The sequence below is a fragment of the Diabrotica virgifera genome, chromosome 8 (assembly GCF_917563875.1).
Source record: "Diabrotica virgifera virgifera chromosome 8, PGI_DIABVI_V3a".
Lineage (NCBI taxonomy): Eukaryota > Metazoa > Arthropoda > Insecta > Coleoptera > Chrysomelidae > Diabrotica > Diabrotica virgifera.
Window position 1 is genome coordinate 165837721 of NC_065450.1, and position 16169 is coordinate 165853889.

Here is a 16169-nt window from a genome sequence, read left to right on the forward strand (position 1 = left end):
TATTTTGAACCTTTTGACGTAAGTTAAACTTTTGAATTCTAAAATCAATTATTCATTAGAGACCTTTTTATTGTAGCATAGCTCTGAAGATGGCTTTATAAGCCGAAAGCGCTCAGGTAGGAAGTATTTAATTTACACACTTCAAAAGTACACTTCTCCCTATTTACCTGTATTCATAAGTGTGTACAAAACTATTTCAGTCTTTACATTTTTCTCTTATGTTAAATCTGTGGACTAATATTTGAAGACTATCTTCATCTTTTGCTATCAACATTCCGTCGTCTGCGTAACAGTATTTTTACTTCTTTGTTTCTCATTCTGTATCCTCTTTCTTTGTTGACGCTTTTGATGATTTCATCTATGATTAAATTGAAGGGCATAGGACTCAATGAGACTCCATGTCTTATTCCGCTCCGTATGTCTATCTATTCTGACTTCCATTTTATTGTTTTGGTAGATAGGCGAAGCAATAAAGCACTAAAGTCGGCCTTACCTCGGAAAAAGAAAACGACAAAACGGATCTTAATAATTCTTTTTGCATTCGATTCGTGAATGCGACAAGAAACTTTGTGACCCAGAGCCATGATATAATATTGAAAAACTGCATACAAAAAATGCGTTCTTAAAGTGCATCTCAAACAGACAATAAAAAAAATTCAGAACTCGTCAATTATCGGCGGACATGAGTTCAATTTTTTTACTCGGGGGTTTTTGAGGTCGCTGAAAACAAATATGACGTCGAAAGTGATCTCCGGAGTACCTGGTGCCCAGGGTACCTACTGTTTACCTCGTCTTGTGGAGTTTTTGGGGGTTTTTGGGGTCGTTAACGACTAACGACGGATATGATATCGGAAGTGATTTCCGGAGTACCTGGTGCCCAGGGTATCTACTGTTTACCTCTTCTTGTGGAGTTTTCGGCAAAGAATTTATTAAAAAATGAGTCAAAAATAATTACACGGGGATCTACGGAGTACCTGGTACCCAGGGTACCTACTGTTTACCTAGTTTTCTGGAGTTTTCGGCAAATTCATAAAAAAAATTGATCAAAATTCATTACTTGGGGGTTTTTGGAGTCTCTGACGATGAATATGACATCGGAAAAGGTCTCCGGAGTACCTGGTGCCCAGGGTACCTACTGTTTACCTCGTCTTCCGGAGTTTTAGGCAAATTCATTAAAAAATTCGTCAAAAATCATTAGTTACGAGATAAACAGTAGGTACTCTGGGCACCAGGTACTCCGGAAATCACTTCCGATATCATATCCGTCGTCAGAGACCGCAAAAATTCCCGAGTAATAAATTTTGACTAATTTTTTAATGAATTTGTCGAAAACTCCAGAAAACGAGGTAAGCAGTAGGTACCTTGGGTACCAGGTACTCCGTAGATCACTTCCGATGTCATATTCGTCGTCAGCGACCCAAAAACCTCCGAGTAATGATTTTTGGCTAATTTTTTAATGAATTTGCCGAAAACTCCAGAAGAAGTAGGTACCCTGGGCACCAGGTATTCCGTAGAACACTTCCGATGTCATATTCGTCGTTAGCGACCCCAAAAACCCCCCGAGTAATGATTTTTGACTAATTTTTTTAATAAATTCTTTGGCGAGAACTCCACAAGATGAGGTAAACAGTAGGTACCCTGGCACCAGGTACTCCGGAAATCACTTCCGATGTCATATCCGTCGTCTCCAAAAACCCCCCGAGTAATGATTTTTGACTAATTTTTTAATGAATTTGCCGAAAACTCGGAAAGACGAGGTAAACAGTAGGTACCCTGGGCACCAGGTACTCCGGAGATCACTTTCGACGTCATATTCGTTTTCAGCGACCTCAAAAACCCCCCGAGTAACAAAATTGAACTCATTTCCGCCGATAATTGACGAGTTCTGAATTTTTTTATTGTCTGTTTGAGATGCACTTTAAGAATGCATTTTTTGTATGCATTTTTTCAATATTATATCATGGCTCGGGGTCACAAAGTTTCCTGGCGCATTCACGAATCGAATGCAAAAAGAATTATTAAGATCCGTCTTGCCGTTTTTTTTTCAGAGGTTCAGTGCTTTACTGCTTCTACTAAGAGGATTTCAGTAGTTTTTATAATATCTAGGGGGACTTCTTTCTCTATTATACAGAAGATGAATTACATCTTCGAGTGTTACTCTGTGAAATGCTGTCTTCAAGTCAATCAGACATAGAGAGACTGGCCTATTATACTCTAGTGATTTCTCAGTAATTTGTTTTATGACGATATTGCATATGTACACGATCTTCCAGTACGAAAACCCTGTTGTTCATCTGCTAAACTTATCCTCTGATTCATTTGTTCTTATAGAATTTTAGTTGTAAGTTTTAGGGCAGTATTCAACAAGTTGATACCTTTTTAGGTTTCTGGCTGCTTTTTATCTTCTTTTTTGAATAGTAGAATTAGTTCGCTCGTTCTCCATTCTTTCGGTATTTTGTTGTGTTTTGTGAGCTGTAAGAACATTATCTTTCTTGTCCAAGCTATGCCTACTTTCACGTAAGGATGTGTCCAAGATAATCTGTTTTTCCACAGCTCTAAACTTTCCAGTCTTCGCATTGTACTAATTTTAACATCCATAATTCCATGTCAAATAGCAAGATGCTATATACCTACATAACATTTCATCATGTGGTCAGGGCCGCTTTATCCATTAGGCAATAGAGGCAGTTGCCCAGGGCGGCAAAAATACTGTACAAAAAAAATTTTTGTATATAAAAATTAAAATCGAATAACCTTTAAGTACATCCATCAATGGAATGGAAGTGGGCATTCATATTCCACATGTAGATGGAAACTTTTGACTGACAAAAGCACACTGAGTTCTGCGACTTTTCGCTCGAACTGTCTGTTCGGAAAAAATGCGTGACTTCATCAAGGTCGCGCAGAGTGTCACTACTGTTTGTTATATATACTGGGGTTTGATGGCGAACGTTGCGCGCTAGCTTTCTTTCACTTGATCTCTGATACCTCGCATTTTTAACAGCTGTCGACGAGAGTTAAAAATTTTTGTTTTATACTTCATCTCTGTTAACACGTTCGCTGCGTATAGTTTTTTACGTACTTCTCCCAGAACCTGAAATAATTTTTGTAATTTAATGTAAGTGAGCACATGTTGCCGATGCGCGACATACGCATCGAACGTGTTAAAGCTTATCTATTTATATTGTTAATTTGTTTTGTTTGTTGCAGGTAGTTTATTCACAAATGCACCCTCAAATAAAGATAACCTCAATTCCATTTTTGTATGAAATGCGTTTTAATTTTTTGATGTTGATTGTTTGAATTCAATAAATTATTTTTCTTGTTTTTTTCCTTGTTCAATCAATAATTCTGCGTGCATACGTGTATACTTATAACGTATAACTAATTTATGTAAATACGTGCATACTTATAACGATCGAAAAAAATCTGAATTAAAGCGGGCCTTAGAATAAGCCTTCCTTCTTTTGGATCGTTAGTCACTTCCACATAGAGATGGTATGATGCAGCGTTTCCCAACCGGTGGGTCGCTGGCGGATTTCAGGTGGGTCGCGGCGGGACTCTTACAGTAGCTGAATAACGTACATAATATATCATCTCATGTGTGAGGGATGAGTCGCGAATATGGAAAAACATCAGAAGGTAGGTCGCCAGACATAAAAGGTTGGGAACCACCGGTATGATGGAACTGGAGCGGGTACCTCGGAATAGGTTTCAATCTAGCCCAGTCGGGATACTATTTGACCTTGCATTAGGAACTGTCCCAAATTTTATTTTTCTAATCTTTAGGTGGGGTCAGTAGTAGTATAAATTTAAAATCTTGACTGAATTTGACCGTTGCGTTAGCCGCCATCTTGATTTTAAACGAGAACCGTTTTTGCTCAATATCTCCGCCATTTTCAACTTTTCGACAAAAAATATAGAAACTGAAATTGTTGAAAATGCAATTTTCTAAATTTCGTTTATTTTAATTTATTTCGTGCGGTCCATATTTTCCGAGTTATGGGGAAAAAACAGTGACAGTTAAAGCATAATTATGGATTTATTGAATTACCTCGTTTATTATTACTTTTACAACAAATTTTAACCTATACAAAAATGAAGAGAATTAATTTATGTACAATTTTGATCTCTTTAATTTTTTTGATAAGATCAATATTTAAGGTAGTACGTATGCGGTAAAGGCGCGAGCGTAAGACCAGATTGATTTTAAAGCAATTGTTTTTGTTCAATATCTTCCCATTTTCAACTTTTCGACAAAAAGTGTAGGGACTGAAATTGTTGCAATTACGATTTACTACAATTTTTAGAGAGAACCAGTGGCGGGTCTAAGAGGGGGGGAATGGGAAAATTCCCCCCAACGGGGTCCAAAATTTAAAAAAAATGTTGAAATATTAAAATATGTTAGCTGAAATGAAACTTAATTATCGACAGACAAATTCAACCAATAAAAACCGCTAGTAATAAAATTAAGTGAACTTAATACATATAAGTTATTATTTGTATCTTTTATGTACTTAGTTAAGAAATGAAGACATACGTGAAAGGTGCGGTGTTGGAAGGACCTTAGACAGACTTGAAACGAAACAGTTATCATGGTTCGGACATATGGCGAGAATGAGTGAAGGTAGAACTGTAAAGAGGGTATCGAAAGCGGCATCTGACAACAAACGACGAAGAGGCAGGCCAGAAAGAACGTGGAACGCAAATATTGGAAAGGCTTGCGTAAAAAGAAATATTGGGTGGAGAGAAGCAGAAAGACTAGCTACTGACCGAAAGGCATGGAGACGTCTGATTTCTCCACTTACCTCGACACCGTAAGGTACAAGAGGACGGCTTAAGTAAGTAAGTATGTACTTAGTTTGGTTGGTGTTTCATTGTAAGTTTCAAAAATTGTATAAAATATAATTCTGTTTATTTTTGTTTATGTACAATTATGTCATAAAGTTAATAATAAATGAAACAATTCAATAATTATGCTTCCCCTCCGCTTCCACTATTTCTCTCCTTAACTCGGAGAATATTGATCGCATAAAAAAATTGTGTAAAAGAAATGGTAGGAAATTGCGTTTCCAACAATTTTAGTTCTTACCGTTTTTGTCGAAAAGTTGAAAATGGCGGAGATATTAAGCAACAACGGTTCTCCTTTGAAATCAATATGGCGGCTAATGCAACCGCGGAATTCAGTCGAGATTTTAAATTTACACTACTATTGATCTCCCCACACACACACACACATGCTCGTATCAACCCCAGCCCCGGGGAACATGTGTGTTCCAATGGAAAAGTGGAACCCACATGTCCGAAGATCAAACCGGTCACACCCCGTAATGGAGTCACAGTACCTATCTGACCCCCAAGCTATACCTCCACCCCTCCCCATCGGAGGACATACCGAATGGGGAGGCGTTGATCTTAATGTTACTTTGGATGCCCTGGGTAATGGGACATCCTTTGTATTACTTCATGTGGTTAAGCCACCTGGTTTTAGGGGTAGCTAGAAGAGCTTTTCTCCCTATTAATGACTAAGTTAATTTTTTACTTTACTTTGGACTTGTGTCATAAAGATCTCCCCTAAAGGATAGATTTATAAAATTTGGGGCAGCTCGGAAAAAAGATTCAATTAAGTAAATATGCTCCCCCACCACTTTTTACTATTTTCCCACTTAATTCGGAAAATATCAACCGCATGAAAAAAATTGTTAAAAAGAAATTGTAGGAAATCATATTTGGAACAATTTAAGTTGAAAATGGCGTAGATATTGAACAAAAACAATTGCTACAAAATCAATCAGGTCTTACGCTCGCGCCATTATCTCATACATACTACCTTAAATATTAACTTTAGCAAAAAAAAAATGAAAGAAACTAAAATTGTGTAGAATTCAATTCTCTCTATTTTTGTATAAAATCATTTTTGTCGTAAAACTAACAATAAACGAGATAATTCAATAATTATGCTCTATTTATATATAACTGTCACTATTTTCCGCTATGACTCGGAAAATGTCGATGGCCCGAAAAAATTGTAAAAATAGAAATGATATAAAATTACATTTTCAACAATTTTGGTTGTTATACTTTTTGTCGAAAAGTTGAAAATGGCGGAGATATTGAGCAAAAACAGTTCTCGTTTAAAATCAAGATGGCGGCTAACGCAATGGCCGAATTCAGTCGAGATTTTAAATTTACACTACTATTGACCCTGCAAGGTTAGGCCTGTTATTCGTCTAACCCGACTGGACTAATCGTCGGAATGTGAAATACACATAAAGTGTTTTGCAATAGGTATGTACTTACATATCAGTATTTGGAACTGTTATACTGTAAGTACATACCTATTGCAAAAAACTTTATGTGTATTTTGATCATTTATACCCTCTTGTCTAGACTCCATCAACCCTTAAGCACTTAATGATTGATGGTAGTATATATAAAAATTTATATACCAAGCAATTTACATCAGACTGGTCACTCCCAATAAAAGAAAGTCCCAATATACACCTTATGGAACACTGAGTTCAATACTCCACAGTTGGTTTGCTTTATTGTATGTTTTTAGTCACAACCTAGACATAGTTGTTTTTATATTTTTATATGTATGAACATTTTGTCTTTTTGTTAATTTTAGCTAGTAGTTTGTATATGTGAAGACTATATGTACTGGGCCTGATGATGAAACATAAAATGTAAGCTTCGAAACCGGTTGCCCCTTGATTGTAACAGCTAATAAATAACATACAAACTATAAGATTGCGAGTATAGACTCATTTCCTTATCCAGTAGAATGAATTTACTTAAACTACAATTACGAGCAATAAAATCGACTCACTCAATGAATTGCAGTTTATGCTGTGTAACTTGGAATTAAAACAACTAATGCAAAAAGTATCGTCTATTATAGGATTTCCAAAAAATAATTGTTTTATGTAAATTGGCAACGGGTTGTAAAATTTCCCTACTTCTGTGTGGCATAGGGAATGCAACAAACATTGTAACGGGCAAAAAAAACATCTGACATAGAGGTGTGAATACGATAATAAAGAGAGCAACTGAAATAGAGGATGGTATTGTAGTGCGCTTCCAACTGATATTTTCGGAGAAATCAAGGAATTCCATATTAGGACACTATTCCATATTTGGTTACTTTCCTCTACCATAACCAAAAGTGGTAACAACGTATAATAACGTGCAACGGATTCGCAACGTGCATAGTAGTCATAAATATTTATTTGCAAGATTTTTAACTGTTCCCAATGGTAACAGTGGTTACGTGGACGCTTCGCCAATGATGAATCCATCGTCCGTCTCTCTCGGTACACGTTGCCGACCCGAACCTGGTCGTCGATTGTAGCTATCTCTCTTCTGGTATCGACGGTAAGCTCTTCAGACTGCGTCATAAGAAGGCGACAGTCCTCTGATTATAGCACTCTGGTAATTATGAAATTACCTATTACCTGGGCCGCATTCACTGGTGAAGTATCCATTTCTAAAATATTCACTTACTCTTCGAAGTGTACATACCCACGTCAACATTTTAAAAGCGATTGAGACGACCACCGGCAAATGAATAAAGGTCCATATTTCGTAAAATATAAAAGCCCGTTACAATCAAAAATGAATAAACATTTTCAATTTTGTTGCAACACGAAATTACAGCCGCATCATAATTCCAGTTCAATCAGAGAGTGCAGCAAGCACCTCTACCGGTTTCGAAACTTATTAGTCTCTCATCAGGAGGCACATATGCTGCTCTCGCTGACCCAAGTAGGACAAAGCCCGGCGTGCAGTCACGGATTGCAACGAACGAAATGGCAGGGATGCCCTAGCGGCAACTGCTATCAAAAAACTAAGTTTTCAATCTAATAGCACATAAAACAACATAGTTTCTCTATTCTCAAAACTCTATTTCAGTTGCTCTCTTTATTAACGTATTCACACCTCTGTGTCAGATGCGCGAACGATAGGTGTCTGTCAGGCGCGTTTTGTTTTATCGTGTCGAAGAAAATTTTAAAGGAAAATGTATTTAACGAGTATTATTGGTTATTATGCAGGAATACAGAATTTTTGTGCTATTGAGTATATCAATAGTACCTTTATTTTAATATTTTATAACCTGTAATTAAAACATTATGACTTAAAAAAATGTTGATACTAGTTTGAACTAATGTACAAATCCAAATATGGACAGTCGTTGGTGCCTAATTATTGAATAGGGGATTAAGTGCATAATGTGTGGACTCATTATGATTGTGCTGGTGCAGAGTTTGATACATGGATCTGTGATGTCTGCAAGAGAATTAAGCTACTTCTTTCATTTTTCACAATTTTCTTATTTAAATTTATTTGATCTGAGATGTTTATGTCTATTTTTGTTATTGATATATTGGTTTATGCCTATATTCCATATGTGGTTACCTATTTCATATTTGGTTACTCATTTGGGATTTTGTTTTTTTTTTTTTGTTAATTAAGATATTTAATAGAAGGCTTTAAATTGCTACATGAAAATGTATGACTGATTTGTCATAACATTAAACTGTTTTCATTTCTATAAAGGTATTTTTTATATCCCCAAAACAAAATGGTATTCCATAATTGGCGACTTTTCTCTAACGCAAGAGGATCCTCGCTATCTCTCGGGACCAGCTCGTTTCTGAAAATTTTTAAGGAACGACGGCGCTTGGGCACGCTGTGTATATCAGTATTGTTACCATTTTTTGGTTTGGTAACGTTAGTTTAGTACCTATTATAGATTACAGTGTGCGTGCATAAACATGGAAGAGTGTTGCTGCGTATTGCGTAATTGATCAACTACTTGAAAAGTCATTCACCTTGTATATTTTTTATATATAATTTTGAAGAAAAATATGAGATTATTGAAAATGGAAGACTTAAAATATAAACAATAGTTTTCAAAACATGTTCTTTTTCCAACTTGTTCACTTTTTTATGTAATTTTATGGTAGAATAATCTGTTTGTTTATTATTTATTGTTATACCTATTACATATTCGCGGTGTGCAAGTACTTGGATGGGATACGAGAAACGATCATGCGCGATTAGCGGAGAAATCTTGCAACTTTCTTAAATAATTCATTATCAATTGAAATTGTCAAATTGACGCATATTTCATATCTACTGTCAATGAAGAAGAAAAATTATATATTGCTCCACAATATTGATATGATATGCAATTATTATATAAAGGTAAATTTAATTAATTGTATTTTGCTTGCAGTACTGTATTTTAATAACTAATTTTATTTACTACATACAATAGGGAACTTGCATATATTTTTAAATATTAAAATAATATTAAAAAATATAAGGTAACATGATCATAAAACGCATGTATGCAAAAAAAAAACAAATATTGTTAACCCATAGGCTTATTACGAGACATTGAAAAAGCTATAAAATTCAAATTTCTTCAGAGGCGCGTAAACTGGTCTGACGTCACGACCCACGTCTACCTGCTGCTAGATTTCTATGAGTCGACAACAAAGCCACTAGGATATTTCGAAATTATTTACAAATTCATTCACATTTACTTAAAACTCTCATGTAGAAGTTGATTGTAAATAAAAGTTCAAAAAAAGGTTGTTTTGGGGATTGTATTAATTCCATTTTAATCATATTATTTAATTGGAAATTCCAAGGTATTTGTGTTCTTGTATAGTTCCATCGTATAGTAATCCCCAAACAATGGCTGCAATCGACCTTTGTAGCAATTCCCAAAAAGTCAAGTGCAACAACCTGCTCGGATCACAGAACAATATCTTTAATGAATCACACACTTAAAACATTTTTGAAAATAATACACAGTAGAATTGTTAAAACTCTCGGAATATGAAATCAGTGACACACAATTTGGCTTTAGAAATGGTATGAGCACGCGAGATGCTTTGTTCGGCTTGAATGTGCTGGCCCAGAGATGCATGGACATGAATCAGGATATGTACTTATGTTTTGTAGACTTTGAAAAGGCATTTGATAAAGTTCAACATAAAAAGCTTGTAGATATATTAAAAAGCAAAAATATTGACAGTCGTGACATGAAAATTATATCTAATATATATTGGAATCAAACTGCCAAGGTAAGAGTTGACAACCAGGACACCCAAGATATCAAAATACAGAGAGGAGTCCGTCAGGGTTGCGTGCTGTCTCCACTACTTTTCAATGTCTACAGTGAAGCGGTATTTCAAGAAGCGCTCTCAAATTCAATAGAAGGTATATCTATCAGTGGAGAAGTTTTGAACAACTTACGTTTTGCAGACGATACAGTAATAATAACAGATAACAACAATGATTTACAGAACGTTATGCAACGCCTTAATGAACGCTGTCATGAGTACGGACTGAAGATGAATTTAAAGAAAACTAAATGCATGATCATAACTAAATCAGCACAAGTAAACATCCAATTAACTATTGAAGATACTGTGATTGAGAGTGTGGATAACTACAAATACTTAGGAACATGTATAACATCAAATGTAGACCAAACCAAAGAAATTAAAACACGTATTGAAATAGCACGTGCATCATTCATTAAACTTAAAAAGTTTCTTTGTTGTCGGGATATAAGGTTAGAAATACGTCTAAGGATGCTAAGGATGTTACGTGTTCTCTACTCTTCTTTACGGCTTGGAAGCGTGGACGTTGAAACAAGTCCATTTGAATAAGTTGGCCGCCTTTGAATTTTGGTGTTACAGAAGAATCCTACGAATATCATGGATTCAAAGAATGTCGAACGTGGAAGTAACTAGAAGGATAGGAAATCAACCGGAAATAATACTAACTATCAAAAGACGAAAACTTGAGTACTTGGGACATGTGATGAGAGGGCAAAAATACTCATTATTACAACTTGTTATGCAAGGCAAAATCCGAGGAAAGCGAAATGTGGGAAGACGAAGAACATCCTGGCTTAAAAACTTACGGGAATGGTTCGAATGCAGTAGTGCAGAGCTATTTAGAGCGGCAGTCAACAGGGTCCGCATTGCTATGATGATTTCCAACCTTCGATAGAAGATGGAACTTACAGAAGAAGATAGTTCCATAATGAGTATTATTTAGTTTCAAACTGAAATTGATCATTTTGAGTGCTACTTTATAAAGTAGTGTTTTTAAATGTATAATATGACTGACTAGGGTTTTTCAAAAAGTTAATCTGACAATCTACAGTAGTTGATGTCTTCATGGTGGCAAATTTTATAAATAGCAGTGAAAGTTTATTATTCTATTGGAGAAATGCGAGGAGCCAAATAATAGGTACCTATTATAAGTATTATTAATAAACACATTTAAATTGTTATAACAATAGTTTTTAGTTACTCTGACTTTTATTACTAAAAGTTTTGTTTATTTTTAAGTTATTTTTATTTTCTTTCTTCTTTGTTATGAATTTAAAATATTTATAAATTATAGGTTATAGTTTTGTTTATTACAAAATATTACGACCAGAAGTACATATATTTGGAACATTTAATAACCAATAGACAACCAAATAACCAATGTTACAATGCAAAAGTACAGTTGCAAATAATGTTTCTATTTGAAAAAAAAAGTGTTGATTTTGCGTACCAGATACACACTTTAAAAATAATTCAAAATTTACTTATATTTGGATAGAATAGGACGCCGATCTTATCGACAGTTTGATTAGTATAGCACAAGACTTTTGGAGTCTAAATATTTTCCCGCATCTATTTGGATCTGATAATTATTAAAAATAAATGGAATAAAAATTTGATAAAATAAATTCTTTATGTGAGAATGGAATTCATATTTTAAACTAAATATATATTTATATATTATAATAAAACATTCTTTCTTTTTATAAGTAATTTTTTAGTAGTATCTATGTATCTTACATTTTTTAAGAAATATGATATTAATGTAGGTATTTAATTTTGTTCAAACTTTATAATATAATTTGGCATTTGAGATACCTATATGTTGTAAAATAAAAATGTATTTCCCTAAATTAAAAATAATATTATGAATGCATGAAAATCTTTACAAGATATTATCTGCAGAGTGCACGTCTGGCCAAACGAGAACAGTGGTAAATATCATGGTTGGTGACGTCAGACCCAAGCGCGCGCTTTTAAAGTTGTTTGAAACGGTAATTTCGGGCGCGGAATTATAATCAGTTGTTGTACGTACACTATTAATTGTTAAGACGTAATATTTTGAATTTATCATTTTGAAACATAAATTAACAATTTTATGCAAAAATATTTTTATGTGCAAGTTCCCTATTGTTTACGTTTTAATAACATAACCTGAATCTTATTTTTTCTTATTATTAGTGCGAAATTACCCGCTTAATTAAAAGTGCAAATAATGTTGCTGAGCGTAGAAACCAGGTGTCGCTTTGCCGAACTTGCACGGTCCCAATATATAATAATTACGTACATATAATACATCTCTGTACCTCAGAGCTAAACTGTATTAACACCATTTTTTTGAAAAATTGTATTATTTCACTTTCTACATAACACACTTCACATCTTTCATATGCGATACGATATAAAATCCCATTTAATGTGGTTCCGAAGATAGGCAACGTTAAAGTGTATTAAGTCCCTCCGTAGCTCCGAGCTAAACAGTCGTTTACACTTAATACCCAGCAAAATAAAAGTATTAACTCCATGGAACGATGTAAAACTGCGGCGTGCTACTGGTATTAAATATTCTGTGAAAAATAAATGAAAGTAAAACTAAATGACTTCAAGGATTTTAAGACTCTTTAAAACAACAACTGTTTTAAAACTGTTCACCTTTTATTATAAGGAACAAACTCAGCAGAATACAGACTTTCGATGTTGTCCAATTGGAAGTATGTATGTAGCGATAATTTGGGATTACTTTTTTCAAAACTAATTTTAGTTCGGAAACATTCCAATCTGTTGATCTTACCAGAAATCCTAGGCGTGTTGAGTTTTCTGCGGCTCTGCCTGTGAATCACGATAAGCCAAAGGAATTTCATAATTTTTATAAACACTTATCCCACTACGATAAAGTAGATGACGATTTATAAAAATTTTCCAAAATAATTGTAAGTGAACAACACTCATGATCCTTTGAGTTTCGTTTTTCGTTAGTTTTGTTTACTCATTTTGTTTTATAGATATTGTTTATTTCATTTAATTTAAAAAAAAGAAGTGTTCTTGACTAAATTGTGTTTCATGTATCGTATTATCTCCAGATTATTTATAAACGTGTGTCAACTTACCATTATATTAACTCCCAAACATGGTAATTGTTTTCATGCCAGACAGCATTAACTCCACGTTTTTTCAAAAAATTAAAGAGGTATAAAAATAACAAATACGGTATCATTTATACTTATCAAATAGTGTTTATCACATATTTGAAGAAAAAGAAATAAAAATTGTACTTAAAATTTAGTCTCACAATAAAACAATGAAAAACGTTTGTTTTTCTATACTTCCACAAAATTTATTACAACTATATGTTGACTAGCAGACTAGTATGTCATCCACAGTATTTAAACAGTTCTTATATTGGTGGAGATACGTGGATGACATACTAGTCTGCTTTACAGGAACTAACAGACAACTTGACCAATTTCTATCATACATTAATTCACTTCATAGTAATATTGAGTTCACAATAGAAACAGAACAGAATAATTCCATAAACTTTCTAGATGTAACGATTACCAGACTACACAACAAACATGAGTTCTCCGTATATCATAAACCTACCCATACTGACACAACTATACACAATTCATCATCCCATCCTACACAACACAAATTAGCAGCCTACCATAGCATGATACATAGACTGACAGAAATTCCTATGACAAAAAATAACTTCGAGACAGAACTAAATATCATTAGACAAATAGCAGTAAACAATGGCTATAACGAACAAACAGTTAACAACATTTTAAACCAAAAACTCCATAAGAAAGCCTTGAAATTAGTGTATCCACCACCACAGAAAGAACCCAGTACCTTCTGCTCTCTCACATATACTGGCAAAATAACAAAAAAAAATAGCCAGATACATATAAAAAAGAAAGGAATAACACCAGCTTTCAGAACTAACAACAACTTAAGCAAACATATTAAAAACAATAAAAGCCGAAAGAGAAAGCAACTACAGAGTGGTGTGTACAAACTAACTTGTGGTGACTGTCCGAAAACTTACATCGGTCAAACTGGCAGAACTTTTGACAAACGGATAGCAGAACACAAAAGGGCTTTCAACAATAGAAAAACAGACACTTCTACATACGTACTTCACCTTCTAGATCATAATCATTCTTTCAATGAAGAGTTTCAAATTCTACATATTCAAAATAAAGGCCTTAAGCTATCACTTTTAGAATCAATGGAAATTAATAAATTGAAAAATACAGATATAATTCTGAATGACCAACTCGAGACAAACAGCTCCCCACTCCTCAACCTCTTCAGTTAAAGACTTAAAAAGGCAAACACATTGTTAAATATATCACTTGAGAAAGGCACTTTGCCGAAACAGCTGTAGTAATAACATAGTTGTAATACATTTTGTGGAAGTATAGAAAAACAAACGTTTTTCATTGTTTTATTGTGAGATAAAATGAACTTCCATCAAGTAACGGTCGAATCCATCAATTATTTAAAATTTAGTGTTTATATTTCTTTTAAACTGCTCTGCTGTAAAATTTCAATTTTGTGAGTTAATACAGTTTAGCTCTGAGGTACAGATCTGGTTTTGGTAACATTTTAGAAAGTCGCGCGTCGCCACTGGGATTCATTGTCCTGAATGCCTTCCGGAATCGGCACGCGACAGGAGTTTAGCTTCAACAATCCTCTAGGAATGTACGAGGTGTCACCGTTATTTAGTGGACAGTTAGGAGAAGACTTAAGGCTGCCACTTTGACTCTCAGACAAGTGAACACATGGCTCAAATTGAACGCACGCAAGAAACAAGTTCGACTTCAGTTTGTCCGAGAACACGTCAGTTGGGACCTTGGCCAATTGAGCAGAGTTTTATTCTCTGATAAGAGTCGAATGTACTTGTATAGCAATGACAGAAGACAAGTGCTGCAGTGTCGAAACAGTGAGCTATGGAGGCAGTTCGTGTATGTTTTGGGATGAAATATCATCATCATCATCATTTGGCTCTACAACTGTATGTGAGTCTTGGCCGCGTTTACTATTTCCCTCCATTGTTGTCGGTCCTGAGCAGCTATTTCCCATTGCTGTACTCCCATTTTGCGTAGATCACTGGCTACTGCGTCCTTCCATCTCTTTCTTGGGCGACCAACTGACCTTTTTCCATCGGGCCTTTCCCAGAATGTGGCGTTCAGAAGTCTTTCGTCACTTGATCTTAGCACGTGATCCGCCCATCGTATTCTGTTTGCTTTAATGTAGCGTACTATATGTTTTCATCTCCATATATTGTCTGGAGTTCATCATTGTGTCTTCTTCTCCATTCTCCTCTTGTCTCTTCTCTGCAAGGCCCATAGATAGTCCGCAGTATCTTTCTTTCAAGTACCAGTAATTTTGTCGTTTCCCGCTGATTCAGAGTCCATGTTTCGCTTCCATACGTTATTGTGGGACGAATTATTGTCTTATATACTCTTATTTTTGCTGGTCTTGAGAGTATTTTTGATTTAAGTAGGGTCCTTAATGAGTAATATGCCCTGTTTCCTGCAATGATCCTGGCTGCCACGTCCTTTTCATATTTATTTTCAGATGTTATGATCGCTCCCAGGTTCTTAAATTCTTTGACGACTTCAAAATTGTATTCATTAATTGTTACGTTTTGTCTAACCCTTGGTCTTGGGTTCTCGTAACCACCATGTACTTGGTCTTGTCCTCGTTGACCTTAAGACCAACTTCCTTGGCTCCGTTCTCGAATAGGGTGAAAACTTCTTTTGCATCACTGGTGGATTGTGCAATTGTGTCCACGTCATCCGCAAAGGCTAATAGTATTTTTGATCCTTGGGCGGCAAATCCGTTTGTCAGTTGTGGCTGAGCTTTCCTTACTGCGTGTTCCAATGCGAAGTTAAACAGCACGGGACGAGAGCGGTGTCAATGAGGAATTCCTCCGACGTGGTGCTGCCAATTCTGATTCGTGCGGAAGCGTTCCCTGTGCTCACCTTTGCTAATCGTACCAGCTTTCCAGGT

The 16169-nt window shown here is 35.1% G+C and overlaps 1 protein-coding gene across 1 annotated transcript in view; it reads left to right on the forward strand.

Annotated features, from left to right (window-relative positions):
* Positions 1 to 3327, forward strand: part of LOC126889583 (cobalamin trafficking protein CblD-like) — a 38551-nt gene extending 35224 nt beyond the window's left edge. The window contains exon 5 of the mRNA XM_050657983.1: positions 3211 to 3327. Within this exon, the coding sequence (XP_050513940.1) occupies positions 3211 to 3269 (59 nt within the window). The 3' untranslated portion in view covers positions 3270 to 3327. The remainder of the gene's footprint in view (positions 1 to 3210) is intronic.
* Positions 3328 to 16169: the final 12842 nt, after the last annotated feature.